This window comes from Cavia porcellus, unplaced genomic scaffold (genome assembly GCF_034190915.1).
Source record: "Cavia porcellus strain 051 isolate PalLab524CR breed Dunkin Hartley unplaced genomic scaffold, mCavPor4.1 scaffold_17, whole genome shotgun sequence".
Lineage (NCBI taxonomy): Eukaryota > Metazoa > Chordata > Mammalia > Rodentia > Caviidae > Cavia > Cavia porcellus.
The window spans coordinates 73,989,444-74,017,297 of NW_026947500.1; the positions used below are offsets into that span (position 1 = coordinate 73,989,444).

A 27,854-nucleotide genomic window follows, 5' to 3' on the forward strand; every position below is an offset into this window, starting at 1 on the left:
TTCAGGGCCAGCCTGAATTACATAGCAAGAGCAGCCTAATCAATCAACCAATCAAGGGAGCGTGATTTCTCTGGCGGGCCCCACGAGCCTCGGAACTTTTGTGTTCTCACTCGTTATTCATCTGATTCTGTTGAGATCTCTGGTTCTGAAAGGCTGGAGAGCCCTTTGGCACGAGAGGAACGTTTGTCCAAAACGGATACAGAGACTACTGAGAATGAGAAAGCTCCTGCTGGGTCTGGGTTCTGTCCAAATCTAGGTCCAAACTCCATTACCCACACAAGGAAACGGAGAAACAGATAGGAAAAGACTCTAAGGGCTCCATGCAGGACTCTGACCCTGAAATGAAATCAGCCTCAGTTTCTCCGTCAACTCAATGGGACTAATGTTGCCTCTTGGCTTCGAACACCCATTCATAAAGCACAGCAGGGCTGGCCCTAGAAACTTAAATGCAACCAAGACTACAAAATCGCTCGGGCGGCTCCACCAACCTAAGAATAAATCCCCAACACCTACTCTACCGCTTCTCTAGGCCTCTAGTTCTGAAGGTCCCGCCTCCGATATGGGGCGGGAATGGAGTGGGGCGGGGCGTCATTACGAATGGCTGCAAACCCCGCCAATCGAATTTTTGCCTCCTCTTATTGGCCAGCGCCTCTCTCACTTCTGTTTCAATAGCACGCTCTTTTCCTCGTGCGTCATGGACGCTGCGCTGTTTATGTGCGCTTCCGCGTAGAAAGACAGTCCCTGCCGCTCTCCCATTTCTTCGCCGATAGATCTCCGCTGAGTGGGCGCACCCGTAGATTCTCGGCGCCTCAAGACTGAAAAGTACTCTACCCGGGGCTCGGGAGCCGGAGGCGTGAGTCCGAGCCTCTCAGGGCCTCGCGGACGTGGCGGAGGGATCCGCGACGCACGGCCGGGCGGGGCACGGAGGCGGTGCAGACTGATGGAGGCGGGGCCTGCGCGGGGCGGGGCCTTGCGGGCGGCGCGGGGCGGGGGGCGGAACATGTCTCCCGCCGCAGGAAGATGAGGCAGCGGCGGCGGTCGCGGGCGTAGCGGGCCGGAGCGGAGCCGGACCCGTCGCGGGCGGCGGGCACCGCGGGGAACCGCACGCCGCTGCCCCAGCACCCCGGCCGGCCGTGTTCAGAGTGGACAACGCGACGGCGGGGTAGGGGGGGGCCTGGCCACGAGCGCCGCCGCCCACGCGCGACCCTCGGGGACCCGGCCGCGACGCCCCTTTGTACGGGGGGGCCCCGTTCATGCCGCCGCCTCCCGCGCGCCGCGTGCCGGGCCGCACCGAGCAGGTAACGCACGGGGCCAGGGCCGGGGCGGGGACCGCGCCCTCGACCCCCCGCGCTTTGTGCGAAGTTGACCCCGGGCCCGCAAGGAGGAGCCGGGGCGGGCGGGCGCGGGGCGCGGGGCGCGGACGCGGGCGGCATTGTTCTCCAACTTTGCGCGCCGGAGGGGGGCGCCGACGTGGAGGGGCCCGCGCGCCCCCCGCCGCCCGCACTCGGGAAACTTTGCGCGGCGCGGGGGGCGCGCGCGAGGTCGCCCAACTTTTGCAGCGGGGGGTGGGATCCCCAGCGCCCTAGTGGGAGTCGAGGGTGTCCCCGGGGCGCCCCCTCCCCAGGGAGGAGCTCGGCCGGGGCTGGAGTTTGGAGCGGGAGCGAGGGAGGAGGAGAGGCCTTTTGTCTACGCGGGGAAGGCGCCGCTGCTGCCGCGCGCTCCGCAGGCGCGGGGTACAAGGCCGGGCCGGAGGAACCGGCGGGGAGCCGGGGGACCCCGGGCGGGGTCATCTGCTCCGCGTGAATGCGGGGCGCGGCGGCGTGGGGCCGAGGACACCGCGGGGGGCACGGCAAGCTTCAAAGGGCTCCCTGGACGCACCGGCTGCTGGGGAAAGAGGGGGGGTCTCCCCCAATTAAAGACACCTCAGGTTGGACCCGTAAAGTGGTTTCAGACCTGACTCAAGTTTGTTATCTCCTCCAAAGTTTTCATAATCCCCCAGAAATCTTTCAAAGACCATGCACCATTATGTTTTAACCCTCCCCTAGTCAGCCTGAAAATCGGTTTCAGCTACCCCACAAAAAAGTGCGGTTTCATACAACTCAGAAAAAAAAGTCAGTTTCACACGCCCTGCGAAAAGGAAGAAAAGAAAAAGTAGCAAGGTCGGAGGGGGAGTTGCACCGGGGCGTCTGTTTCACACCCTGGTGTTGGAATTGGCGAACGGGGCTTCCGATGCTTCTGAAGTTGGGCTCCCTCGCCCTCGGAACCCCCTCCCCTCCCCCAGCCGCTGCGGTTTCTCGGGCCGCCCCCGCCTGGGGAAGCCTGGAAAAGCTTTTCGGGAGGGAGGCCTCGCTTTTCTCCCTTTGCTGGGGTGGGATAGAGTTTGGCAGGTGGCTGTCCCCCTTCCCTGCTCTAGGATGGAGCGCCTCCGCCTCGACCTCCAGGGGAACCCCTGGACCCCCCACTCCTCCCAGGGGCGGGAAGAGGAGAGGAATGTTTTTCAAAGTTGTATAAAAATAATTCCCGGATATACCATGACAATAAAACAACCTCGCTTTTTTTTTTTTTTTTTTTTTTCCTGAACTCAGTCGGATATTTGGGGGGTGGGCAGGAGGAGGAGGGGCGGAAGACAGAGGGAAGTTTTTGCCGGGGAGGGGGGCAGCCAAGGCCTCTCCCCGCTCTTCTCAGTGAAGCCTGCCCTGGCAAGGGGGCTTTGCAACCCTTGGACCTGTGGATTTCTTTGACTTGGGATTTGGGGGTGTGGGCCTTCAGAGTGCTGTGACACACACCTGTTGGGGGTCCACCATATTTCCCTCAGGGCAGGCTCCGCGGCCAGCAGTCCCCTGGGAGTGGGTGGCTTTCTGGTCAGTTGGAACCCAGAGGTTGTGGGCCCCAGCTCGATGGTCGTTGTGAGCCAGGGTGGGGGAGCTGGTGTTTATATCTTAGAACTCCAACCTGGGCACCCCACCTTCCCTGTATCCTCCCAGGTCAGGAGGGGGCCTGGTTTGGGGAAGAGCCCCCAGGCCCCCACTTTTCCCAGACCCTCTGCCTCCCGCCTCCAGCCTTGTCCACTGGGGCCACATTCCTCAAATCCTTTTTTTTTTTTTTTTTTGTCTTTTTCCTTTTTATCGGTACCAGGGATCGAACTCACGACTGCCTGCTTGCAAGGCAGGTACTTATGCCGCTGAGCTCAATCCCCAGCCCCCTCAAATCCCTTTTTTCTCCCTGTTTTTGTAAGTGTGTCCCTGCCACATTACTGCATGTCCCCATGTGTGCCCTGTCCCTGTCACCATACAGGGCTGTGTCTAGGCCTGGGGGCCACCTTGGTTCCTGCCAGAGAATGAGTCAGCCCCAGAGGATGGCGGCCGTGGGCACTGACAAGGAGCTGAGTGACCTCCTGGACTTCAGCATGGTGAGCCCCCCCTTCATTCGTTCTCTCTCTCTCTCTCTCTCTCTCTGTCTGTCTGTCTGTCTGTCTGTCTTTCACTGTTTCCCCTTTGCCTCAGATGTCTTTGGTGTTAGGTATACACAACCATCGCTTTTGGCATAATTCCTCCTGTTGGTGAGGTAGTTTGATTCCTTTTATTTTTTTCCCATTTCCCTCTGGTTCCTTCGTTTTTTCTGTGTGTAATTTTTGGTACTGAGGATCAGACCTACGGCCTTCACACTCCACTGAATTCCCAGTTTTTGTTTATTTTGAGACAGGGCTCCCTGAGTTTGGTTAGGCTGGGCTGAAACTTGGGATCCTCCTGCCTCAGCCTCCCAGAGCCCTGGGATGACAGGTGTGCATCATCAGGCCTGTCTTTTTTACTTTTTTTTTTTTATTCTGGTTTGCGCATTCTAGGAAAGCAGGCCCCACTGTGCTACATGCCCCCCCAGCCTGCTGAGCAGGTTTTTAAGGGGAAAGCAGTGTCTTTCAGAAGCACCCCGTGGGGCTGGCAAGTCCTCAGCTTTGGGGATGGGAGGTCCCAGGGTAGGGTTGGGGGAGCTGGGCCATTTCTGTGGGAGTGTTCAAGAGCACAGTTTTGCTCGGCCGCAGAATGCGTCCTGGGACTTTACAGATGGGGAGATGGAGGCCTAGAAAAAGAGGAGCTACGCCCCGCTCTTCCAAGGGCCAAACCCCTGCCTGGCTGTGTGGACTCTGGCACCCCGACCCGCAGAACAAGTGCAGCTGGGGTCCCTCGGTGAGGGGCAGTGCGCCCTGCACTCTGGGCAGGGGTTGGAGGAGATGGGGTGATCCCGTGTGCCACGTGTGCTGGCAGCTGGGAGCTCAGATGGTAGGGGCCCTAGCCTGGAGACTGGCAGGCTGGGGGACGCTGGGCTGCCCCCTCCGTGATAGCCCCTGTCCCGCGTAGACATGGCTACCGTGTGTGCTGGCTCTCGGGAAGCTGAGACCCTGGAGCCCCCATGGGTGCCGGGCAGCTGGGGACTTGTGGATTCCCAGGCCCCTCAGTTTACCTGCCTGAGCCTTGGGGCCCTGGCCGTGGGATCCGTCCCTGAGAAACCCGAGAAGTGCAGTTTCCCTTCTGACTCAGACCGCCGATCTCTTCCATCCCATCCATGTGCCCTGGCCCAGCCGCTGGGGTCTGGGGCCCGGGCCACTTCCTGCCTGAGCAGGGCTGCCGCAGCCTGAGGCCCCCACCGAAACCCCACGAGCAGCACGGCGGCCAGCTCCGCACTCCGGAAGGGCCGCGCTGATATTTTTGAAGCCCCATTTTATTTTTGCCTCCCCGGCTGAGTAACCTGGGCACTGTTGGGGTGTTTTTTTTGTTAAACTGACAGTCACAGTCTACTGGGCCGGAACGAACCAGTTTAGGGGGCCGAGGAGTTCATCCTGCAGCTCCCACTGTCCCTCCCGGTCTGCCCAGAGGATCCTCTGCCATCCCAGACCCTGCCTGGGCCAGAGCTGGCAGCTCACTGCACCCAGGGGAAACTGAGGCCAGCACTTCCATGTGCCCTGCTCTGGGCTGTTACAAGGAGGAACCTTCCTGGCCAGGTCAGGGAGTAGGGGATGCCCCCCCTTTCTGCTCAGGTCCCCATCTGCCTGTCCTCTGCCCCCTGCCCCAGGGACAGTGGCCTGAGTTCCTTCATGGGATTGGTCCTTTGGTCTGAGGCGGCAGGATGGGAGAGGGGCCACGGAGGTTCAGGGCAGCCCCGGCAACTGAGTGAGACCTTGTCTCAAAATAGGAATAAAGGGCTGGGGGTTTAGCTCAGTGGCTTAAGCACCAGCCTGGCAGGTGTGAGATGTGAGTTCAATCCCTGGTACCAAAAATAAATAAGGAATAAAACCCCAAAAGCTGGGAGTGTCACGCAGCGTGGAGGCCTTAGGTTCCATTCCCACTGCCACCAAAGCTGGGCAGGGCCCACAGGTCATGGCCCAGCACCCCCGCCCCACCCCTACCCTCACCCTGCAACAAATGCCAGGTCAGCAGAGTGTCTGCCACCGTGGAGGACTCGGGGACCCATCCGCTTTCCTGAGGGCTCTGGGGGCTTCAGTTCGGACCCTCCCCAAAGCTGGCCCGAGGGTCTGCAGTGGGAGAGCAGGACTGGGGGACCTGGGCAGCTCCCACCTGACCCATGCACACTATCGGGTGCACGAGAGGGGACCACAGAACCAGCCTGGGGACCCAGAGCGGGCTTGTCCTCCCCTCCTGGAGAGGGTGGCACCCACCTCTGGGGCTTCCTGAGTCCTAGGGGAGGACATTGGGCCTGTCCTGTGTCTCAGGCAGCCCTCGCCCAAGCTGGCCCAGTGACCGCTGGGGCCCTGAGCACCTTGAGCCTCTGAAACCATCCCTGGGCCAGGCCGCCAGGTTTGTTTTTTCCTTGGTGTAAGGGTTTGTTGATGTGGGGACTTTCCGCTTAATGCCACTCTAAGCTGTTAATCTTCAGGGACTTAGCGCCCCAGGACGTGTGAGCCAGAGGGAGGGGGCAGGTGGCTGGTGCCAGGCCCACATCCTTAGCCACCAGGCGGGGTACCGCCCTCCTGGGTGCCGGGCTCCATCCCCAGCCCGCTGCCTTCAGTCTGGGGTCCCCGTATGTGTGACACACAGCCCGCCTCTGAGCTGGTGGGGTGCAGCTTGCATGCCAAAGCCCGCCCAGGACAGCTGACCTGTAACCATCTTCCTTGGGCCCCAGGGTCCCTGTCTGTACCCATCTTTGGACTTGGCACCTGCTCTCCTAAGCTGGGAAAGAAGAGGGTGGCCGCCTAGTGCCCCCCCCCCCCAATGGCCATGGAGAACCTCTGCACCTTCTTTTTTTCTCCCTGGATTTGGACTCAGGGCCTTGGGGCTGAGCTATACCCCTCACCCGATTTATTTTGGAGACAGAGTGTTGCTAAACTGTGCATATTGGGCTGAAACTCATAACCTTCCTGCCTCAGCTTCCCAGAGTGCTTGGGGTGACAGGTGTGTGCCACTGTGGCTGTCTCCCGCAGTCTCTTTGTTGTTGTTTTGAGACAGGGTCTCACGTGCATCCAGGCTTCCTGTAAACTCAGTGTCACCCAGTCTGGCATCAGTGCTGCCTCGGCCTCCAGAGTGCTGGGATGACAGGCATGGATGGCTGAGGCCACACTTGGTAGCTGTGGGTGGCTGGGGTGGACACACGGATCGTGTCCTAGAACCGTGGTGGCGTCCCTGGCTGGAGGATTTCCGGCATGTCAGTACCCCATTAGGGAAAGGCAGTCTGGGAGCCCAGGTAGAGTCTCAGCTGGGGTGTGCCCTGCCGTCCCCTCCGCCCCTGCTCACTGCTGTCCTGCTCTGTCCCCGCAGATGTTCCCGCTGCCTGTGGCTAACGGGAAGGGCCGGCCCACCTCCCTGGCTGGAGCCCAGTTTGGAGGTTCAGGTAGGACCGAGGGCCCTGGGCATCACGGTGTGCTGTGGAGGGGCTGGGCTCACAGGAGGTGGCCTGGTAGATGAGCCCCGCCGACGCAGTGTCTCCTCGTTCCGGTCTGGCCAGAGTAGCTTTCCTCTCAGAAGCCCTGCGGTTCCTGGCTTCCCTGAGACTCTGCCTGCCCCCCAATACTGGCAGTGGAACCCAGGGCCCTTGCACTGAGTTACAACTGCCTCCCGCGCCTGTTTTTTTTTTTGTTTGTTTGTTTTTTTTGTTTTTTTAATTTTAAGACAGGGTCTCACTAAGTTGCCAGGTCTAGGCTCAAACTTGCTACCCTCCTGCCTCAGCCTCCCAGGAGTACTGGGGTGACAGGGATGCATCACCGTGCCTCGCTTCCCTGGCTATTTAATTTTGTTTGCTTTTCCACTTTTTTGCACAGTAGTTTAGGCTGGCCCTGAACTGGTGTTGCTTCTCCTGCCTCAGCCTCCGGAATGCGGACATCCTGGCTGTCTTTTGTCAATGAGTGTGTAAGGTGCTTGTCCTGTGCAGGGCCCAGCCTGTGGGTGACCAGCCATCCCATTCCCACAGTTGAGGGGGCTTCCTGAGGCCCGGAGCTTGGAGCCCTGAAACAGGAAGCTTGCTGGGTGGACGCAGCATGTCAGTGAGCCCAGCTGCTGACCGGCAGTGGGCAGGGCTGAGGGCCAGAGAGCTGGTGACGGGATGGCAGGACTCACTCGTGCTGGGGAACAGGGGCTGCAGGCTGCTCAGGGCGGGCCTGGGGCAGGTCAAGGGAGCGGGCAGAGGCTGGCAGTTCCTGTGTGTGCGAGGGCAGGGTCCCCAGGCAGGGGAGCATGAGCGGGCCCGGGGCAGCCCGAGCCCGCAGGAGGGAGCCGCTGGCCTGGGAGGTGGGGAGCAGAGGGTGGGAAGCAGGCATCGGGGTGCAGGTGGAGGGGCGGGGACAGGTGTGTCCTGAGGCCTCAGTCCAGTCTCAGGCACTTTGGCCCCTTTGGGGCCTGAGCAGCTTCCTGGGGCTCGGCCTTCCCATCTCCAGGATGGGCTGGGAACCCCGACTGAGACTCCTGGGCTCACTGGAGGCCTCTGGTGGGAGGGCAGGTTTCCTGAGAGTGTAGAGGGGTCTTGTGCATTTGTACCCCCACCAGAGGGCTGTGGCAGTGCCAGCCCTTGCTGGCCTTCCGCTCTGGCTGAGGAAGTGGCCTCATGCTGGCCAGGCGCTCCCCAGGACATGGAAATCCCCGAGGCCCCTGCACCCCGGAAGTGGCCCTCGGGACAGAGGGACGATGCTTCCTGGTGAGGGCAGAGGGTCAGCTGGGGGCTTGGGGCTGCGCGCTGTCCTCCTCGTCCCCCGGCTGACTGCAGCTATCCCCGCTCCTCCCCTCTGGGCCTCCCACCAGTCACCAGCGGCCAGAGCCATAGGGTGGATGCTCAGGACGCCCTGGGAACCCTGCTGCCCGGCTCCCACTCAGCCTCTCCCAGATGCCTGTCGTGGCGTGGTCAGGGGCCCTGTGGACACATGTGGGCTGACCCGGTGGCTCCTGGCCTCGACCCTGTGGTGCAGCAGACCTGAGAGTCCAGGGACTCCCCTCCCGCCCCCGCTCCCCAATTCACCCTGTAGGCGACAGGAAACTTGGAGCCTTAAGACCTGAACTGAGCAGCACCCTCTCACCACTGTTCCCTGCCGGGTGACCCAAGTCACCTCGTCTAAAGGGGGTGTGGGTCCGGTCCCCAGGCTGAGCCCCGGTCCCCTTTCTGCCCTCAAGGAGCAAAGATTCCAAGTGGGGAGCGCTTGGGAGGGCGGGGCCTGGGGGTGGCCATTGTCCTCCGGGAGGTCCCTGGGCCGGTCCATTCCTGCAGCCGTGGTGCTCTGGTGAGCCTTCCCTCAGGGCGACATCTCCCCTCACCTCACTGCCCAGTCCACAGTGATGTCGAGGTCTCCGTACCCCGCCCAGCCCCGTGCAGGTGCCAGCAGGCAGGGCCGTGGCCCCTCACCCCACACCGCCACTGTCCCCTCCCTTGTCCATGCCGTCCGATCTGTCCTCCGTCTGCCACGTGGGTGGACTCAGGCCGGGGGGACACAGCTCAGTGGCACAGCGTCTGCCTGGCAACTCGAGGTCATGAGCTTGGTTCCCAGTGCCAGCAAAAAGACGGCACGTGTCCCCAGATCGCGCAGCCGACGCTCAGGGTGTGTCCCAGGAGAACCCAGGTCGAGTGCTGACTCAGTGCTGTGTTCCTTCCTGTTTGCTTTGCATTACTGCATATTGAAAATGACCTATGGGCTGATGGGTTGATTTTTGTGTGTGTGTCTAATATTGGGGTGGAGCCCAGGGGCCCTGCTCCACCCAGCTATCCCCTCAGCCCTTTGTACTTCTTATTTCCAGGCAGAGTTTTGCTCAGGTGCCTACACAGGGCTCAGATTGGAGATCCTCCTGCCTCAGCCTCCCGCACTGCTGGAGTGGCAGCCAGCAGGCATCCCTGTGACCAGCAGTTGGCTCCCTTTTGTTGTGGTGTGATCAGCTGTTTAACAACCATGAAATAGAGACCAGCAGGTCCACCGTGCGTCATGGAGTGTGTGCGCCTTCCGAGCAGGGGGTCTTGGCAGGAGGCTGAGGCAGGAGGGTTGCAAGTTCCAGCCAAACCCAAGCAATTTAGCAAAAACCAGTCTCAGAAGCAAAAGCAGGGGCCAGGGGTTTAGCTCAGTGGCTCGAGCGCTTGCCTCGAGCTTGCCTGGTAAGCACAAGGTCATGAGTTCGATCCTTGGTACCAAAAAAAAGCAAAAGCAGAACAACGTGAGTCAGCATTTCTCAGGCTGTGCCCGTCTCACGCCAGCCTCGTGAGTGACACAGGTGTGCGTGTCCCTGTCACGCTGGCAAGCTGACAGTTGTGCCTGTTGGTGGACTGGCACCCTTGGCAGGGGCATTCAGCTCTGTTCCTGGAGCTCTGTGGGTTTTGGTTCTTGTTTGCAGACAGAGACCTCAAACATGCAGTCCTCCTGCCTCAGCCTCCTCTGCAGCCGGGGTTACACGCGGGTGGCGTGGTGCGCAGCTCGTCTTGTTTGTCTTTTTGTCCTGGGGTCCTGGGGACGGGACCTGGGGCCGGTGTGTGTAGGGCCAGTGCTTCCCACTCAGCCCTCAGAGTCCTGCCGGGTGCCCAGTCTCGTGGTTTGTGGGTGTTGTGGTGGCTGCAGAGGTGTCTTTTGGCATTGATGTGGTGCCCAGTCAGGGCCTTCTGTCTACCTTGGGTGGCATCACAGTCCCCTGCATCCAGCCCCTGTGATTCTGAGGTGACTCTGGGACCCCTTCCTGGGTCCCCTGGCTTGCTGGCAGCTCTGCCAGGCCTTTCGCAAGCCCGGTGCGGGCTGTGGATGGCAGGTCAGCTTTCTGTCTGTTACCTCAGGCGGGCCAGCCGCGGACACAGCTGACACCCTGCACTCCCGGGTCCTGCAGACACCGCCTCCCGAGGACCTCTGTCGCCCCCTCTAGCATTTTCTTGTTTTGGTACCAGAAAGCAAACTCAAGAGCTCACACTTGGTGGCATGTGCTGTGCCACTACGCCATGTCCCCAGCCTCTGGCATTTTCTTAAGGTGCCAGCAGAACCTGAGCTCAAGCCTGGCGTGGCGGTGTGTACTGTCATCTTAGTTACTCAGGAGGCCGAGGCAGGAGGGTTGCAGGTTTGGGACCAACCTGAGCCAGCTTAGCAAGGTCCTGCTACAGAGAATGAGACAGAACTCATTCCTTTTAGCCACATTTGAGAACGCAGACGCGAACTCCTAGTCCGGGGAGGCTGGGCTGGGCGTCCGTGCCCTCCGTCCCTTTGCCCTTGGGGGCGGCCACCTGCGTTATCTGTTCTATTGATTTTCCTTGCCAGGACGCAGCCTGATTGGGGAACCGATATTTTTCCATTGACTGCCTGCCCTCCCTCTTCTGCTTTGATCTTAACCGCTCCTCCTCCTCCTCAGGTTTTTTTTCCATCCCCGATCCAGACTGAAATTGAAGACCTGGTTTTTTTTACTCTGTTCTCTTTTATTTAGTAAGTAGGGTGCCGAGGGTGACAAATTTTCCTCTTGAGTCCCAGTGGCCGGACCCCCTGGGTGTAGTGTGTGGTCTCCGTCTATGGTAGCTACTTAGGTAATTTAAAAATCTCTTTTCCCTGGAGTTGTTTTATTGGACATTTATGAATTCCACATTGCAGGCGGAGAGTTGGTTTCTTTGTTTGGTTTATTTTTTGAGACAGCTCAGGCTGGCCTTTCATGCAGCTCAGGCTGGCCTTGCACCCACTACGGGGCCCAGGCTGGCCTCCAGCTCACAGCGATCCTCCTGCCTCAGCCTCCCAGATAGCAGGGAAGGCAGCCATCTGCCTCGGGGCCTGGCGCTGCTCAGTGTTTCAGGAGGCATCATGGTGTGTGGTGGTGGCGTCGGCAGTGGTTGTAATCACTGCTGATTGGTCCCAGGATCCCCAGGGACACCAATGACTATGGGCGCCCCTGACCCCTGTGTAAAATGGCCTGGCATTTGTGTTGGAGCTGCCCCTTCACCCACAGCCCGTGAGTCCTCCTGGGGACCCCTTGGCCCTCGCCCGTGCGGCACTGGGTACACAGCTGCTGTGTGGATGCTACAGATGGCCCACTGAGGCGATTGTGGTCCCGGGTACTTGGGAGACTGAGGCAGAAGATCGAAGCTCCCAAGACCAAAGCCAGCCTGGGCAATTTTAGTGACCTTGGTTGGGGGTGTACTGGGGATCAAACGCATGACCTGGTGCTTGCTTGGCAGGCACTTGTGCTGCTGAGCTAAACCCCAGCTGTGACCTTGGTTGTTTTTTTTTGTTTGTTTTTTGTTTTTGAGGCAAGGACACACTGTGTAGATCAAGCTGATTTTTAACTATGTAGCCCACGCCGGCCTCAAGCTTGCAGTGATCCTCCTGCCTCAGCTTCCCTAGTGCTGGGATGGCAGGCCTGCACTGAGATGCCCAGCCCTGTCTCAACTTTTTAAAAAAGGGCCAGGGATGCAGCTCTGTAGTACAGACAGGGCCGGCTCAGGTGTCGGAGGGAGGAGGGAGTGGGGTGAGGGTCAGGTCTTCTGTTAAGAGCTTGGGGAGCCGTGGGGGGCTGCAGAGGGGAGGGCGCTTCAGGCTTCTGTGGGCAGCATCAGCGGGACCTGGCTGGAGGGCCAGTAGCTGTCAGAAGTTTGAGACTGGGTGTCCAGGTGGAAAGGACAGGGTGGGGCTGGAGGTGGCCGAGCGCAGTCCTGCTCCTCCATAGGGCACCGCAGCCTCCATGCCGAGGCTGCTGTCTCCCGACGGGCCCTACTGTTCATTTCATTGCGTGGTGGGGACATCTGCACAGTGACTCAGTTCCACCATTGTCTCAACTGCATGGGTCGCGGCCAGGAGCGCTGTCTCCCCTTCACTGTGCTGGGGTGGAACCCGGGTCATCACCCTGATTTGCGTCCTGTCCCCTTTTTGCTTTCTAAGTTTTGCCTTTGAGATGTGGTCCTGCTGATGCGCTGAGTGGCCCTGGCTAGGTTTGAACCGGTGCCGGTCCTCCTGCCTCAGCCTCTTAGGCCTACCGGGATGTCAGGTGTACCCCAGAAACCTGACAGGTGCACCCTGAACTGGTGGTTGCTGAGGGCTCTTTTAGGAAGGGGACATTGGCTGAGCTGGCTGGGATCACAGGAGGAGGCGACCCCGAGGGACACAGGGGAGCCTCCAGCTGCTGCAGCTAGTTCTCGTAGCCAGCTGGGCATGTGGGCAGCTCTATCCCCCTAGAACAGGGACCTGAGTCCTCGGGGTGAGCCAGGCCTCGGGTCCCCACACGAGGGCGGCTCTCTGAGCTGCCATCTTCACTTTCCCTGCACTTACCGGTACCCAGCCCGATGAGCTAGTCTGTCAGGGCACAGGACAGGTGGCCTGGTGAATGCTCATGGTGGGTTGGTTTTTAAAAAGTGTGCTCAATCAATGCGGGTTTAGTGTCTGAACTAGTGGGTGGGGGAGGGTCTCTCATTCTGTCCTTTTCAGAAGGGGGACAGGCTGGCCCAGGATCCTGTCAAAGGGCGTCTTAGGCCCTCTCAGAGGGGCAGCTCCTCCCGTGGCTGACCTGGGGGCTCCAGGCCCGGCCCGAGCCTCTGCCTTGCTCCAGGGTGTCCAAGGGGGCTGTGGCCAGCGGAGGGGGCGGGTCAGGAGTCTAAAGGGACACAAGAGTCACCCAGCCCATATGCCCCTGCCTCCCCAGGAACCTGAGAGGGGGTCTGGGGTCATGAGGCGCAGGTACCCCCAAACTGGATGCCAGAGGGCTGGTGGGTCCGGCTCCTGAGGGTCCCTGCTCTCAGGCAGGCTCCTAGTCCCCACCCGAAATCAGGCTGGAAATTTTGATTTGGAAACAGAAATCTAAAGGAGAGGTGAATATTCACTAGGCCTGGAGATTAATATGCATAATCATGCAAATCAGCCAGCAGTTAAACACTGGGTCTTCTGGGAGGATGACTAACTGGAGGGCTGGGGTGGTAGGTGTGAGGGGTGGGCAGTGAGGGAGCTTGGGGCAGTCGCCCGTCCTGTGAGGTCTGTTTACTGAGGGGCCTCTGGGTGCACTTGGGGGCCGCCGTGCTCCTGCCCTGCAGAGAACAGCACCCTCCGCCCCAAAAGGAGGGGGTGAGGGGGGGCGAGTGAGACAGCGGGCCTTGGGGGCTTTGGGGGCCCAGCCGTTGCCTGCGCTGCTGTGCCTGTTCCCCGAGATAAGGCCCCGCCCGCCCTGCCCTGCTCCTTGGGTCGACCTTGTCCCCTGGGGCGGGGTACAGCCACCCTGGGGCCTGCTTCTCTTTCCTTCCAGCTGTCTAGCGGGGTGGCCCTGTACTTCTGAAGACAACAGTGGGTTGGTGGGGGGAACAACACACCCTGCTTTCTCGTGACTGGAGTTCATTGTTCGTTCCCCATCCTTTGAAGCTCTTTTGAGCCTTTCTCGAAAGATCAACACAGCGTGCCTGAAAGACATGCCCCATCCCTGTGTGATCAGGGTCAGACCTGAGCGAGAATCCCAGTATGGGAGTAGGGCTGTCCGCAGGGTGGTCACAGTGGGTGGGACTTTGACAGGTGGATAAGAGTTGCCCTTAAATTCAGCTGGAGGGCAAGTTACTATGCCGCAGGCCTGCAGATATGATCTGGGATGTCTGGGACCCCGGTGTGGTACCAGCTGGCTCGGTCTTGCTGGGCTAGGGCTGCACAGGGCTTCAGGTGGCTCTCATGGTTCCTTTCGCCCTGCAGGTCTCGAGGACCGCCCCAGCTCAGGATCCTGGGGCCCCAGCGAGCAGAACAATTCCTCTTTCGACCCAAGCCGGGTGAGGAGTGGGCTCCCCTTCCTAGGAGGGGGTAGGAAGGTCGAGGAACCGTGGCCTGGGCCTGGCACTCACACCCCGCCGTCTCCCCAGTCCTACGGCGAAGGCACCCACTTCAGTGATTCGCACGGTGGCCTCTCAGCGTCGGCATTCCTGGGATCCGGGCTCGGAGGTGAGTGTGGCCCAGCTGTAGCAGGGTGCCGAGGTGCTGGCCATCTTTTGGGTGCCAGATACTTAGTCTTCCTGTCTGTGTGGGCCTGGTGAGGGCCCCGGCAGCCCAGGTGGCGGAGCTTCTAGTGGGTCAGCTCCTTGCCAAGTCAGCACTTGGCTCTGTCCACTTCCGAGCCTCAGTTTCCCCGCCTGTGGGATGGGATCCCCCGAATTTCCTAGTCCCCAGCATTACCACCCCACTTACCTACCCACAGAGTCACACAGCAGGTCACAGTGGCCCCGCTGAGGCTGATGGGAAGGGCCGCAGCCTGCACCTGCGTCCTCCTGCCAGGCCCCAAAGTGTGTCCTGGCGACACAGCCAAGGCCAAGAACCCTGAATGCACCACTGGGTTTAGCCACCGATGCTGGCCACGGACTATGTGTCAGTGGGGAAACTGAGGCCTGGGGGATCACTGGGGTAGCCTAAGCCTGACCAGCATCATGGCCCGAGTGCAAAGCGTTGCAGCGGGGAGCTTGGCCCTGCCCACCTGCCCTGGGTCAGCAGGGCCAGGAGAGGTGGCAGCAGCCGATTCCAGCCGTGTTGTTCTGGGCCTCTGGCGCTTTCAGAATAGCGATCCTTGGGGTTGGCCATGTGTTTTTAAACAGTCTTCTTTTTGAGGCAGAATCCTGTTAAATTGCCCAGGCTGGGCTGGGCTGAAGCTCTTCCCAGTTCCCCCTTTCCTTTCCCTGCTCTGGGGTGCAGCGGGCTCCCAGGTGAGCCGCGCCGTGGGCCGTTGCGCGTCTTCAGCTGAGCACTGCGTGCGCCTCGGATCGCACTTCAGGGTCCGGGCTATAAGTGGGGGGCCTGATTGTCCCGTGTGCCCCGTATGTTCCTGGCCGTAACCCTTCGTCTGAGGCCCAGCTGGCGAACACTTCTGTCCATAGCTGGGCAGTGTCCTCCCTCTGGTGGTGTTCTCTCTGGCCGTGTGGTAAGGTGCGGCCCTGTCGCTGACTTCGTGACGGCTCCTGCGCCGTTGGGGTCTGCTCTGCGGCCTTTGCCTACGCCAGTGTCTTCAGGAGTGCTGCCCGACCTGTCTGCCAGCAGAGCCAACGTTTCTGTTTAATACTGAGGTCTTCGATCCAGCTCCTGTTTAGTTCAGTGCACGGTGAAAGATAGGGGTCTGACTTTATTTTGTTTTATTGGTGCCAGGGATTGAACTCATGACCTTGCACTTGCCAGGCAGGGACCTGTGCCACTGCGCTAAACCCCCGGCCAGGGCCTAATGTTAACCTTGGGCCTGTGGAGACCCAGGTTTTCCCAGAGCCGTTCAGCTTTCTTCCAATGAACCTGTTCGGCACCTTTGTCAAAGAGAAGGCGGCAGAGTGTGTCTACATCTTCTGATCTGTTCCATTGAACCTTAGGTTGGGTTTAAACTTTCGATCCTCCTGCCTCAGCTTCCCAGCATGCGGGGCCCGGCTAAGAGCTCTAGTGTTTGTTCAAACGACAGGGTCTGCCGTCCAGCGCTCCACCCACGACAGGGCTTGTTTACCATCCAATTTTCCTTAAGCTTAATGTTACTGTTTTTTCTTTTAAATTTAAAAAATCTTGAGGTTTATGTATTTACTTTTTTCTTTTTCTTTTTGAGACTCACTGTACAGTTCGGGCTGGCCTTGAGCTCGCTTTGTAGCCCAAGCTGGTCTCGGACTCTCAACTATCCTCCTGCCTCAGCCTCCCAGAGCTGAGATGACAGATGTGCACCACCACGCCCAGCCTGTGCATTTTCTTTGGAGACAGGCCCTCACTGTGTAGTTCAGGCTGCCCCTGAACTACTCACAGCAAAGTCCAGGCTGCCCTTGAATTTGCAGCAGTCCTCCTGCCTCAGCCTCCCCCGGGTCTTGAGACTACGGGCCTGCACCACTCTGCCCTGTCCTAGTCCTAAGGAGGCTGATGGCTGAGGTACCAAGCAACCTAAGCACCTGTGCTGGATCCCAGCGTCCTGCAGTGACAGGGGTCTGTCCACACAGATGTCCCCCACAGCCACACACCTTGCCTGCTCCTCCTGCCCAGTGGTTGGAGGCACTACACAGGTGCCCGTGCTTACACGGGTGTGGGTCAGGTCACGGAGTGACTGCTGCCCTGGGAGTTGGGGTGCCGCGTCCCTCACCCAGGCCCTGGGCTGGGAGCGAGCTTGTGGGACAGGGGCTTGCGCACCCGGCCCCTGTGGGCACAGCGCAGGCTTCTAGGGTTCCGCTAGGGACTCGGGCCCCATCTCTGAGGCAGGAAGCAGACCAGGCGAGGGCAGGGCATGTTTCTGGGGTGCCCAGGCTTGCAGACAGTGCTGTGTCCAGCTGATCCCAATGACCGAGGGATGCCGGGGTCCCTGCCGCTCCAGGTGGCGGGAGGCTCCCGAGCAGGCAGGGCCGCGTGGCATCCATCCCTGTCTCCCATGTGTCGTGCGTGCCTGTTGCGCGGGCCCCTCTAGGTCTGCTTAGTGTCCTCTTCCTTCCCTCTAGGCAAGGGCAGCGAGCGGGGCGCGTACCCCACCTTCGGGAGAGAAGCAGGGCCCGGCCTGACGCAGGTGAGTGTGCTGCTAGCCCACGGGCACTCTACCCCACTTCCTATACCCCAGGATTGAACCCGGGGCCTGCTTGGAGACCTGTCCTGAGCCCTTCATATCTGCATTATGAGATGGGGTCTGAGTTGCCCCGGCCAGACTGGGCTGTGCCACCCCCCTGCCTCAGCCTCAGCGCTGGCCACTGCCAGGCTGGGCCGTTTCTGCCGTCCTTATGTAGACGACGGCGTGGCTTGAGCTCCATAGTGCTATGGATCCCAGAACAGGGCTGGCTTTGTGGAAGCTACGTCCCAGGCAGGCAGAAGGGACACCTTCGTCCAGTCACCTTGAGAAACGCCCAAGCACCCTGAGCTCTGCGGGCGGGGGGGTTATAAGCCAGTGGGTCAGCCGGCGCCCCATGACCTGTCCTCCCCCAGGCTGGCTTCCTGCCAGGAGAGCTGGCCCTGAGCAGCCCCGGGCCGCTGTCCCCCTCAGGCGTCAAGGGCAGCTCATCATATTACCCTGCCTTCCCCAGCAACCCCCGACGAAGGGCCGCGGACGGTGGCCTGGGTGAGTGGGGATCCTGGATGAGTGGGGCCAGGGCTGTGAGTCTTCCTGGTAGCCAAAGACACAGGGTGGGGTGGCCGCCCACATTGCCTTGTGGTCCTGGCTGGTCCCAGGCGGGAGGGACGGGAGCAGATACCACTCAACCTCGTGGTCCCCAGTGCCCCAACCTGTTGCTCCCGGGAGATCCTGGGTTGGGCACCTGGGAGCGGCTTTGCTGTCAGTGGCCCAGACACCGGCCCTAGCTCTGTGTCCCCGAACCCTGAGACTGGGCCAGCAGCACTGTCATATGTGGGGTCCCTGTCAGGGCCTGGCAGCCTCTTTGTGCCACTGAGGGGCTCTGCACCCTGGGCAGTTATAGCTGCGAGGTCCCCGAGGGAAAGTGAGGGACCCTGGATGGGTGCGGTCCAGCCTCATGACATCAGGCACTCACTGCCCTGCTGTGCCTGGCCCCGAGTGCTGGGGAGGGGGCTGCTGACGCCAGCTCAGGGTCACCAGTGTGCTGGGACCTCATGGACTGGCAGGGCCAGGGGTGACGTTGGGTGACTGCAGACCTGTCCCTGGGCCCCATTGGGAGGCTCCAGGCGTTCAGTAGTTGTGCCGCATGGCAGGTATGAGAGTTCCCGAGGGTAGCGCAGGGACCGCAGTGACCTTACCTCTTCTTCCTTCCACAGACTCGCAGCCCAAGAAGGGCCGCAAGGTCCCGCCCGGCCTTCCTTCCTCGGTGAGTGGGGGCCTGGGGACACCTGCACCGCACCCTCAGGGCCGGGCTGAGCCTCCCTGTGGAGGGCGCCCACCCAGGGCCCGACCCGGCCTTAGCTTGGGCCCGGCCTCCTCCTCACTGTGGCCACTCTGGATGGGGCCACGGGGCTCACAGGCCAGGTGTCCTGAGGACACCGCGGTGCGACCCCTCTGCCTCTGGCTAGAGCACTGTCCCCACCTTCCGCTGGGTCAGGTCAGGGTGGCGCCTGGGCTGATTTAGGACTCACCTTGTCATGACCCCAGCCGTCTCCCTGCCGCCCTCAGCTCTGCCGAGGCAGCCCATCTGGTGTAAAACCGTCTTCCAGCCTGGACTCCAGGTGGCGGCAGCCCCTCCAAGTTGGCCCTGACCAGGGGTGCCCTCTGACCCACCTTGGGCCAGCCACAGTCAGGCATTACTTCCGGGCTCTGCCTGAGACCCCAAGTCTGTGACTGGGGCTTGAGGCCAGGGGAGGATCTGAGCCAGGACAGTAAGGGAGAGCTGAGGGTATTGGAGCTGGGACTTTGATGGGTTTATAGCAGTTTGCCGGATGAAGGAAGAACAAGCCATTGTAGGTGGAAACCAGTATCAGAAGCCACAGATGCAGGAGGCTGGAACTGAAGGACGGGAGGCAGGAAGAAACGGGTGGAAAAGTCGGAGAGGGACACGGAAGCCAGCAGCACCTCTGTCTCGGGCGGGGGCTGGGGCAGGAAGGGCTGTAGACTGTCACTTGGTGGGGGCGGGGACATGGCGGGCACAGGGCTGGCTGTGGCCCCGCCTGAGAGCACCCCTGCCCACCTGCAGGTGTACCCCCCCAGCTCAGGTGATGACTACGGCAGGGATGCTGCCTACCCCTCTGATAAGACCCCTGGCAGCAGCTACCCCAGCCCCTTCTACATGGCGGACGGCAGCCTGCACCCCTCAGCAGAGCTCTGGAGCACCCCCGGCCAGGCAGGCTTCGGGCCCATGCTGGGCGGCGCCTCCTCCCCGCTGTCCCTAGCCCCCAGCTCGAGCAGCTCCGTGGGTGGCAGTGCATTTGGTGGCCTCCAGCAACCTGAGCGCATGGTAGGCTGGGTGGGGGCAGCTGGGGGGTTCTCGCTTCTGCTGCGTGATCCCCACTTCCTGACCAATCCCTGCCTGCACAGGGCTACCAGCTGCACGGGGCTGAGGGGAACGGTGCACTCCCCACTGTGACCACCTTCTCGGGTCCTGGAGCCGCCTACAGCAGTGTCCCCAGCCACACACCACCTGTCACTGGGGCCGACAGCCTCCTAGGTACGGACAGACGGATGGAGGGCTGGAGGAGGTGCTGGGCATGCACTGGGCCTCCCTGCTGTCACCTGAGGACCCCAACAGTCCCCAGTGCCTGGTTCCAGCAGCCACCAGAACTGGGCAGGCACCCCTCCCTGGTGCCGGCCCGGGCTGCTGTGTCCAGGCTGGGTCCCAACAGTGATCCTGCACGCAGGCAGCTCACCTCTGTCCACCCACAGGCTCCCGTGGGACCTCAGCCGGCAGCTCCGGGGATGCCCTTGGGAAGGCGCTGGCCTCGGTGAGGCAGGGTCCCGGGGGCTGCAGGGGGCTGTGACCCCTTGTACACTGGCCCTAACTACCACCCTGTGCCGCCCCCGTGCAGATCTACAGCCCGGACCACTCCAGCAGTAACTTCTCACCCAGCCCCTCTACCCCCACGGGCTCCCCACATGGCCTGACTGGTAAGTGGGCACCCGGGTCCTGTGCGGTGAGCTCAGGCCCTCCTGGGCCATGTGGGCAGGCTCTGGGGGAAGGCCGCCTGGGCTGTTCTCATCTGGCAGATCCCTGTGTCTGGGTTAAGAATGACCCTGGGGAGCCGGGCGTGGTGGCTCACGCCTGTCATCCCAGCACTTGTGAGGCTGAGGCAGGAGGATCGCTACGAGTTCCAGACCAGCCTGGGCTAGAGTGAGCTCAAGGCCAGCCTGAACTGCATAGAGACCCTGTTTCAAAAAAAGAAAAGAATGACCCTGGACACAAGCAGGGGTGTGGCCCACACCTATCCCCCAGCACTGAGCTGAGTCTGGAGGGTCCAGATCCCGTGCAGCTCTTGTAAACCCCTCCCTCCCTGCCTCTGTGCCCGCACCCCCTCCGCTCAGCCCCTCCTGCTTCCTCCAGGGACCTCACAGTGGCCTCGAGCAGGAGCCCCCGGTGCCTTATCGCCCAGCTACGACGGGGGACTCCATGGCCTGGTGAGCTGCTCTGCCCGATGGAGCCTGGGGGGTCCGAGGTGTCTGCCGCGCTCAGGAGGCCACCCTTTGGGCCCCATGACAGCAGAGTTGCCATGGGACAGGTGGCCTTTGACGGGATGACTAGAAAAGGTGGGGTACGCTTGCCATCTCAGCTCCCTGGACACTGAGGCAGGAGGACCCCGAGTTCAGGCGAGCGGCCATCCTGGCCCAGTTGAGGGGGAGCCATGCCAAGGAAGCTGGAAACCTTCGGCAGCCAGAGGTTGCCAGCTGTGTGCAGGGGGGCTGTGCGTGTGTGTGCGCCTGCATGAGGCCTTGGGCCCGGGCCTCACTGCCCGTCGTGCACCTGCAGAGCAAGATGGAGGACCACCTGGATGAGGCCATCCACGTGCTCCGCAGCCACGCCGTGGGCACCGCTGGCGACGTGCACAGCCTGCTGCCCAGCCACGGCGCTCTGGCCTCCAGCTTCGCCAGTCCCATGCCAGTGGGCGGGCGCCACACAGGCCTGGTGAGTGTTGGGGCCGAGGGGGCCGGAGGCTGGGCCACACCCGGCTCCGCCACCTCACAGCCCCCGCCCCTGCTCCCACAGGTTGGGAGCAGCCACCCTGAGGATGGGCTCTCGGGCGGTGCTGGCCTCCTGCACAGTCACGCGGCCATCCCCAGCCAGCCTGGGACCTTACCCGACCTCACTCGGCCGCCGGAGTCCTACAGCGGTGAGTCCCACGCCGCCAGCTTCCGCCCTCATGGAGCCTGCATGCTTGGAGCTACAGCAGGGGAGACTGAGGCACAGGAGCACAGCAGGGCGGGAAGGGCCAGCTCACCAGGGGAGCTGAGGCGAGGAACTGTAACTGTGTTCCCTTTTGGGGGTGCCAGTGACACAGATGGCAGTGTTCGGGGCGCAAGCAGACAGCAGGCCTGGCGTTCACCTCTTGAGCTCCCCGGGCTGTGCCTGTGCGCTCATCCTCTGCATGACGTGGCTCCGTGTGCTGGCACTGAGTGGGCACTGGGAAGTGAAAGGGGTAGGGGCTGGGCATGGCCGTGCCTTGTCATCCCCACACACTGCAAGGCTGAGGCTCGAGTGCCAGGTTTGAGCCAGCCTGGGCATTTAAGTGACTAAGCGAAGTTCTGTGTCAAAATAAAAAGGGCTGGGGGTACAGCTCAGTGTAAGGCCCTGTTGAAATGAGGGCAGGGGGGCAGGCTGCTTAGCTTTGGTGCTGTCTGGGTAACAAGGGAATGTTCGGCACAGCCTGGGAGGGGGTGAGAATGGACAGGTAGCAAGGGAAGAGTCCCAAGCAGTGAGCATGGCCTGTGCAAAGGCCCCGGGGCAGGACAGGCTGGTGTGCTAGGGACCTAGATAGCTGGAGCAGTGGGTGCAGTGGACGTGGAGAGGGGCTGTGCACTACAGGCGGGTCCTGCAGGGCTATGCAGGCTGCAGGGAGGTCACCAGCTTTGGCCCTGAAGGAGAGGAGAGCCTTGGAGGCTGCAGGTGGAAAAGCTGCCTCCTGGGTGCCCTCCAGCAGCTGTCTTGAATGCATGGGGATTGCTTGGAGACGTGCAGCTTCCAGCATGGAGGCTTAGAGGTCAGAGGCGCTGCCCACATCCCTGCAGTGTCCTGAGCAACTCAGCCCCAAATGCCAGCAGTAACAAAGAGTCTCGGGCCTTAGTCTGTACTCACGATGCCCCTGGCCCCTGCTTTGCCCCCTGCTGCTTGTCTATTGCAACCTGGGCTGGGCCCACGGCTGGCACATTGCAGACTGTGTCTGAGGGCTGGATTCAGTGTGGCCGAGTCTGCGGCCATACGCTTCCTACTTCGAGGGTGCTGTAAGCAATCGGGGCCTCCAGGGGCATGGGTGCACTGCCCTCGGCTTCCCTGGGCTCTGTGCTGGTGTGTGACCCCGGCCACCTGCAGGGTGTGCTCTGGGCGCAGGGGAAGGGGCCCTGAGCTGCACCTGAAGTGGCCAGGCCACTTCTGAGCCAGCTGTGGGCTTTGAAGCAGTTGTCCGCCGTGCCCTGCTTTGCGTTTCTCCGGTGTCTGGATGTGCCCAGGGTCTCTGCTCTCCGCGCAGCTTCCTTGGGGTGCCCCCCTCCGCCGCCCTGGGTTTTCTGTGAATCTGCTCTTGCACCCGTGTGAAGTCCTTTGCATATTCTCCATGTGAATCCCGGCCCAGGCTGGGCCACATACTGAATCCTACAGCATGGCTGGGGATTTAGCTCAGTGGCACAAGCGCCAGCCTGGCGAGCCCGAGGCCATGAGTTTGACCCCCCGGACCCCGGTACCAAAAAAAAAAAGAAAATGAATTTAAGGCTAGCTCCAACATACAATGAGACGCTGTCAACAAAACAAAACAAAAAAACCCATAAGCTCCGGGCTGTAGCTGAGTGCGGCGGTCCGGGTTCCGGTCGGCGGAGTACCGATGCCGCCAGGGTCTTACCAGGCCGGGCCGGGCGCTGTTCGCGGCGAGGAGTAGGCGGCGGCCCCTGACCCAGCGCTCCTTGCAGGCCTGGGCCGGGCGGGCGCCGTGGTGGGCGCGGGCGAGATCAAGCGGGAGGAGAAGGAGGACGAGGAGAACGCGGCTGCCGCCGCAGACCCAGCCGAGGAGGACAAGAAGGAGCTGAAGGCGCCGCGCGCGCGCACCAGGTGCCAGCCCCCCGCGCCCCCGCCTGCGCCCCGCACCCCCAGCCACCGCCCCGCCTCACTGTCTCCCTTGGCCCCCGGCCCCCCTCCCCCGTAGCCCAGACGAGGACGAGGACGACCTTCTCCCCCCAGAGCAGAAGGCCGAGAGGGAGAAGGAGCGCCGGGTGGCCAATAATGCCCGCGAGCGGCTGCGGGTGCGGGACATCAATGAGGCCTTTAAGGAGCTGGGGCGCATGTGCCAGCTGCACCTCAACAGCGAGAAGCCCCAGACCAAGCTGCTCATCCTGCACCAGGCCGTGTCGGTCATCCTGAGCCTCGAGCAGCAAGTGCGAGGTCAGTGGGCGCCGCTGGCGGCGTCCGCACCCCTGTTCTGCTGCCTCCCTGCTTCCCAGCCACCCCGTGACTGGCCCCGCCCACGGACGGACCGCACCCTGCCCACTGACTGGCCACGCCTCCTTGCGGGGCGGGGCTGCTGTGTTGACCACACCCCTAAAGCCCTCATGTTGGACTTTCCTGAAGTGACTCCTCCCAGTGACGGCTGCCTCTTTCTCCATGCGCATGCGCGCACAGGCGCATGGTCACTAGTGACAGTCCTGACCCGTGCCCCTACCACCCCTATCGTCCTCCCACCTGAGGACCGACTATTTCCTCCCTCACCACTGACGGTCAACCCTTCTCCCTTCCTGGCCTCAGGGATCCTTCCACTTGGCTTGCCTCACCTGCATCCCTGGACCCAGGTCCCTGCCCCCTGCTCCTGCTTCTTGGGTACTAGTGTTCCCAAGATCCCAGAGCGGCAAACTGCTGTCTGAGCTTCCTGGTCTGCGCTCCTTACTCAGTGTTCCCTGCAAGCGGGGGTTTTTGTTTCGTTCCGGGTTTTATCATTTTGCGGTGACAGGTTGGGACTCCGGCCTCGCGCATGCGCCCGGGTCTTCCCCCACCCCCCACCCCCGTACAGGGCCAGGTGGGGATGGACAGTGAGGCCCCGCCCTGGACTGGCTGCCCCTCCCTGCTGGCCACTGCTTTTTTAATCCGCTCCTGCGCGCCCCTTAACCTTTCTCTCCCACAGCCACTGCCACCCTGGCTTGGAGGTGACCGCGTCGCCTGTGCGGCACGTGTGTCCTGCCGCGTCCCCGCGCCTCCTCTCTGCTCTCTTCCTGTCGCTCCCTGCGCCGCCGCCTCCGCCTGCACGGCGGTCCCCCACCTCGCACTTGCTGCCAGGCTCCTCGGGGCCCCTCCCCCAGGTCCCCAGGCCTGGGGGGAAGGACAGCACCCGCACAGCCGGCCTCGGGGTCTCAGTTTGGTCTGCGCGCTTGTCCTGGGCTCCAGCCGTCCCGAGAGTAGGCTGGGCACACGGAGCGTGGGGTCGGTGGCCCTCGGCGCTGGGCGCCAGCTCTGCCCAGGGGGTAACCAAGGCAGGGGAACGAAACACTGGGGACTGTAAAACCCTGCGGCCGAGGTAGGGCCTGTGTCCCCGGGCAGGGAAGGACTGCACCTTGTTGCTGTTCCCCAAAGGGCAGGTCCAGCACCACGTGCTCTGTGGCCCCCTGGCTCTTGCAGGGGACGCCCTTAAGGCCCGGACAGTGAGGGTCCTGGATGTGAAGGGAGCCTCGCTCCCACCCAGGGCCCGGGGAGCGGAAGAACTCTCCCTGGCTAACCATCCCAGGCCGCCGGACCCGGGTTCAGAGACCCAGCTGCTTTCAGCAGGGCAGGTCATCTTGTACTGTCACCCGCACGCTCTGTCCCTCAGGGGTGCTCTGGAGAGGGAAGGTCGTCGCATAGGCGGGGCGCAGGTCCCCATGAGGTCACATCCTCCCTTCCCGGGGCGGGGAGCAGGCAGGCCGGGTCTGTCTCCCGAGCAGATGCCATCCCGCGGGTCTGGGTTCCCTGACCTCTGCGGGCCACGTCCAGAGCAAGTGTACGGTGGTCACCACGGGTCACAGTGCCATAACCACCAGCACCCACCGCGCCCCATGCTGCCACCATCTGTCTCTCACAGAGCCGCACACCAAATACCAGTTGCCACCCACACCCAGCGTCTCTCATAGTGCTGCACCCAACACTAGCTCTTGCCCACCCTGCCACCCACCCTGGTGTCACCCACGTCCGTGGACACCCTTCCATACCCCGCCCCGCCTGTCACTAACGGAGGCCCGGTGCTGTGACCCAGCAGTACGGAAGAGGTGCTGTCCTTGGAGGAGAAGGACCTGAGGGACCGGGAGAGGCGCATGGCCAATAACGCGCGGGAGCGGGTGCGCGTGCGCGACATAAACGAGGCCTTCCGGGAGCTGGGGCGCATGTGCCAGCTGCACCTCAAGTCCGACAAGGCGCAGACCAAGCTGCTGATCCTGCAGCAGGCTGTGCAGGTCATCCTGGGCCTGGAGCAGCAGGTGCGAGGTAGGGTCCCCGGCCAGCGCGGGCGGACGCCCCCATCCCGCGGCCCCAGGCTCTGCGCCAGCCCAGCAGCCGCGGGACCCGTGGACCAGAGCGGCCCCGCCGGCCCCTGCCCTCCTTGCGTGCCGCCCCTGGCGGGCTCCTTCCAGGGACCCAGCCCCACGCCACTCTCCCTTCCCCCCAGAGCGCAACCTGAACCCCAAAGCAGCCTGCCTGAAGCGACGAGAAGAGGAGAAGGTTTCGGGTGTGGTCGGGGACCCCCAAATGGTGCTTCCGGCTGCCCATCCGGGCCTCAACGACACCCACAATCCTGCCGGGCACATGTGACAGGGACGCAACGAGGGACCAGTCTCGCTCCAGGACCCCTGTGCTCGGATGTCGGCGGAAGGGTCCGCACAGAGGGCTGCCCGGCACTGACCAGCCCCCGAGGCGCCCGGAGACCGGCCTGAAGGGGACCGAGGGGTCCAGGCGACCTGACTCACCTCCACCAGCACTAGCCACTGGCCCTCGGAGCGTGACCTGCGTCTTGGCCCCGGGGACCAGGCTGGAAGGAGTGTTTTTCCTTTTTTTTTTTTTTTTTTGAAGGGGGGGGTGTTATAAAACCAGACCAGAAACCAACAAACATACCCTTTGTCAGAAGAAAATGCCTTAAGTATATAAAGAGGAGGACTCGATACATCACCCCGGAGGAGGGTGACCCTGCAAAGCTGGCATCTTTGAAAGCCGCCAGCAAATCGTGCCTAAGCGTATTTTTTTTAAGAAGAATAAAAAGAACATTAGTTACGAGGGTTTTTTTCTAATGTAGAAGAGAAAAAATTAGCAAAGATGTTGCCTTCGGTCTTTTTTTTTTTTAAGCTTTCTTTTGCATATGTTTTATAAGCAACAAACTTTTTGTATGAAAGTCTCGTGTCTCTTGCTGTTTCTAGAAGTCAGCGTGCATTTCATGGTCAGCCAGATTATTAAAAGTATTCAAAAGATCCAATGTCGGCCTCAGGCCCTCCTCCCGACGCTCGGTGCCCTGGAAGCTGCGCCAACAGCCCGGTGGCCGCGTCCCCTCCTGTGGGCCGAAGTGGCAGGGCTTTGCCCTCTTCCTTGTAGGCAGTGATGGCTGGGATTTCCCTGGGAGGCCCTCCCCAGCTTGTCCCTTTCTCAGGGATGGCACCCTCAAACGTTTCTGAACCCCTGACTTGGAAACAGGTCAAAGCCCCAACATCCCCGCAAAGCACCTGTCCCTCCTGGTCTCCCGCCCCAGGATACCGAACTAGTTCCCCCGTGAGCCTAGCATGGTGCCACAGCTCTGGCTCAAACTTGGGGCATGCATGGAGGAGCAGTGGCTCAAGAGACCAATGCAGGACACTGCCCCACCCACTTTGGAGGCTGAAGCAGGAGGATCCCCATGTCCAAAACTCAGCAGTGGAAATAGAACCCTGTCTGGGAGACAGGGTCCACTCCTGGAATGCCGCCTGGGACTGGGGATGGAGTGAGATGGACACTGCAGGGGGGCTGGGTCCTCTGCCCCAGGGCTGCAGAGCTCAGAAGTCTGCACTGTTGCCAGCCTCTGAGGTTCCCTGCTCTCTGCTGGAGCCTAAGTCTGGGCACGCTGCTCTGTACCAAACCACCCATGGCTCCCTTCCGCGGAGGGCGTCGCCTTCCTACTCCCAAGAAGTCTGCTAGGAACTGCTGCAAAACCACACCTCTGCTAACCCAGGGCACAGGTGCTGCTCGGGACCTGGGGTCTCCTGTATGCAGGAATCACAGCTGGGCTCGGGCTTGGCCTCCCCTTTCAGGAGTGGGATCATTCCTTGCTACTCAAAGTCAATGGTGCTGCTGCCAGGGGCAGATGGGGCCACGGGGCACCCTGGCCCTCCCCAACTCCTCATGTCTGAAGTAATGCTGGAAGCCAAGCCTGGGGATGCACGTGTCATTCACACACTCAGGCTGAGGCAGGGACAATGAAAGTTGGAGCTCAGGTAGCCGGGCGTGGTGGCCCAGCCTGTCATCCCAGCACTCGGGAGGCTGAGGCGGGAGGATTATTGGGAGTTTGAGACCAGCCTGGGCTACAAAGTGGGCTCAAGGGCAGCCTGAACTGCATGGGGAGACCTTGTCTCAAAAAGCCAAAATTGGAGTCCAGCCTGGAAAATTCAGTCATTTTAACGAAATCCTGTTTGAAAGAGGAAGAAGGAAAAAGGGCTGAGGATGTAGCTTAGTGTGAAGGCTCTGGACCCAACTCCTGTTAATGAATGAAATAACATAAGTGCTAGAAAATAATTCTCTTCCCTCAGTGACTCATAGCCACGTAGACAGAACATGATTGGTAGAAAGTGTTGTAGTTGCAAACAAAAAAATGAGATAGGGTTGCTGGGCGTGGTGCCACACACACACACAGCAGCATTGTGCAAAAGCACAAGCAACAGGGTCAGGGGGCTTCAGGAACTGCTGGATCC

General features: G+C 61.4%; 1 protein-coding gene across 13 annotated transcripts; it reads left to right on the forward strand.

Moving 5' to 3' along the window:
• Positions 1 to 976: 976 nt before the first annotated feature.
• Tcf3 (transcription factor 3) lies at positions 977 to 26,392 on the forward strand. 13 transcript variants are annotated; one of them, XM_063228959.1, is made up of 18 exons: positions 979 to 1,298; positions 3,295 to 3,409; positions 6,765 to 6,837; positions 14,093 to 14,166; positions 14,257 to 14,335; positions 16,828 to 16,892; positions 17,303 to 17,435; positions 18,104 to 18,153; positions 18,973 to 19,233; positions 19,314 to 19,443; positions 19,659 to 19,717; positions 19,802 to 19,880; positions 20,314 to 20,387; positions 20,737 to 20,892; positions 20,974 to 21,097; positions 22,884 to 23,022; positions 23,117 to 23,352; positions 25,595 to 26,392. In XM_063228959.1, exons 2-18 carry the CDS (start codon positions 3,338 to 3,340, stop codon positions 25,735 to 25,737), a joined length of 1,947 nt encoding a protein of 648 aa, XP_063085029.1. In that variant the 5' UTR covers positions 979 to 1,298; positions 3,295 to 3,337; the 3' UTR covers positions 25,738 to 26,392. The 13 variants fall into 13 exon arrangements, 12 of the variants coding, with proteins under 12 accessions (XP_063085036.1, XP_063085032.1, XP_063085033.1 ...); XM_063228961.1 differs by lacking the exon at positions 23,117 to 23,352 and adding an exon at positions 25,190 to 25,413; XM_063228960.1 differs by lacking the exon at positions 23,117 to 23,352 and adding an exon at positions 25,187 to 25,413 and having other exon boundaries at positions 980 to 1,298.
• Positions 26,393 to 27,854: the final 1,462 nt, after the last annotated feature.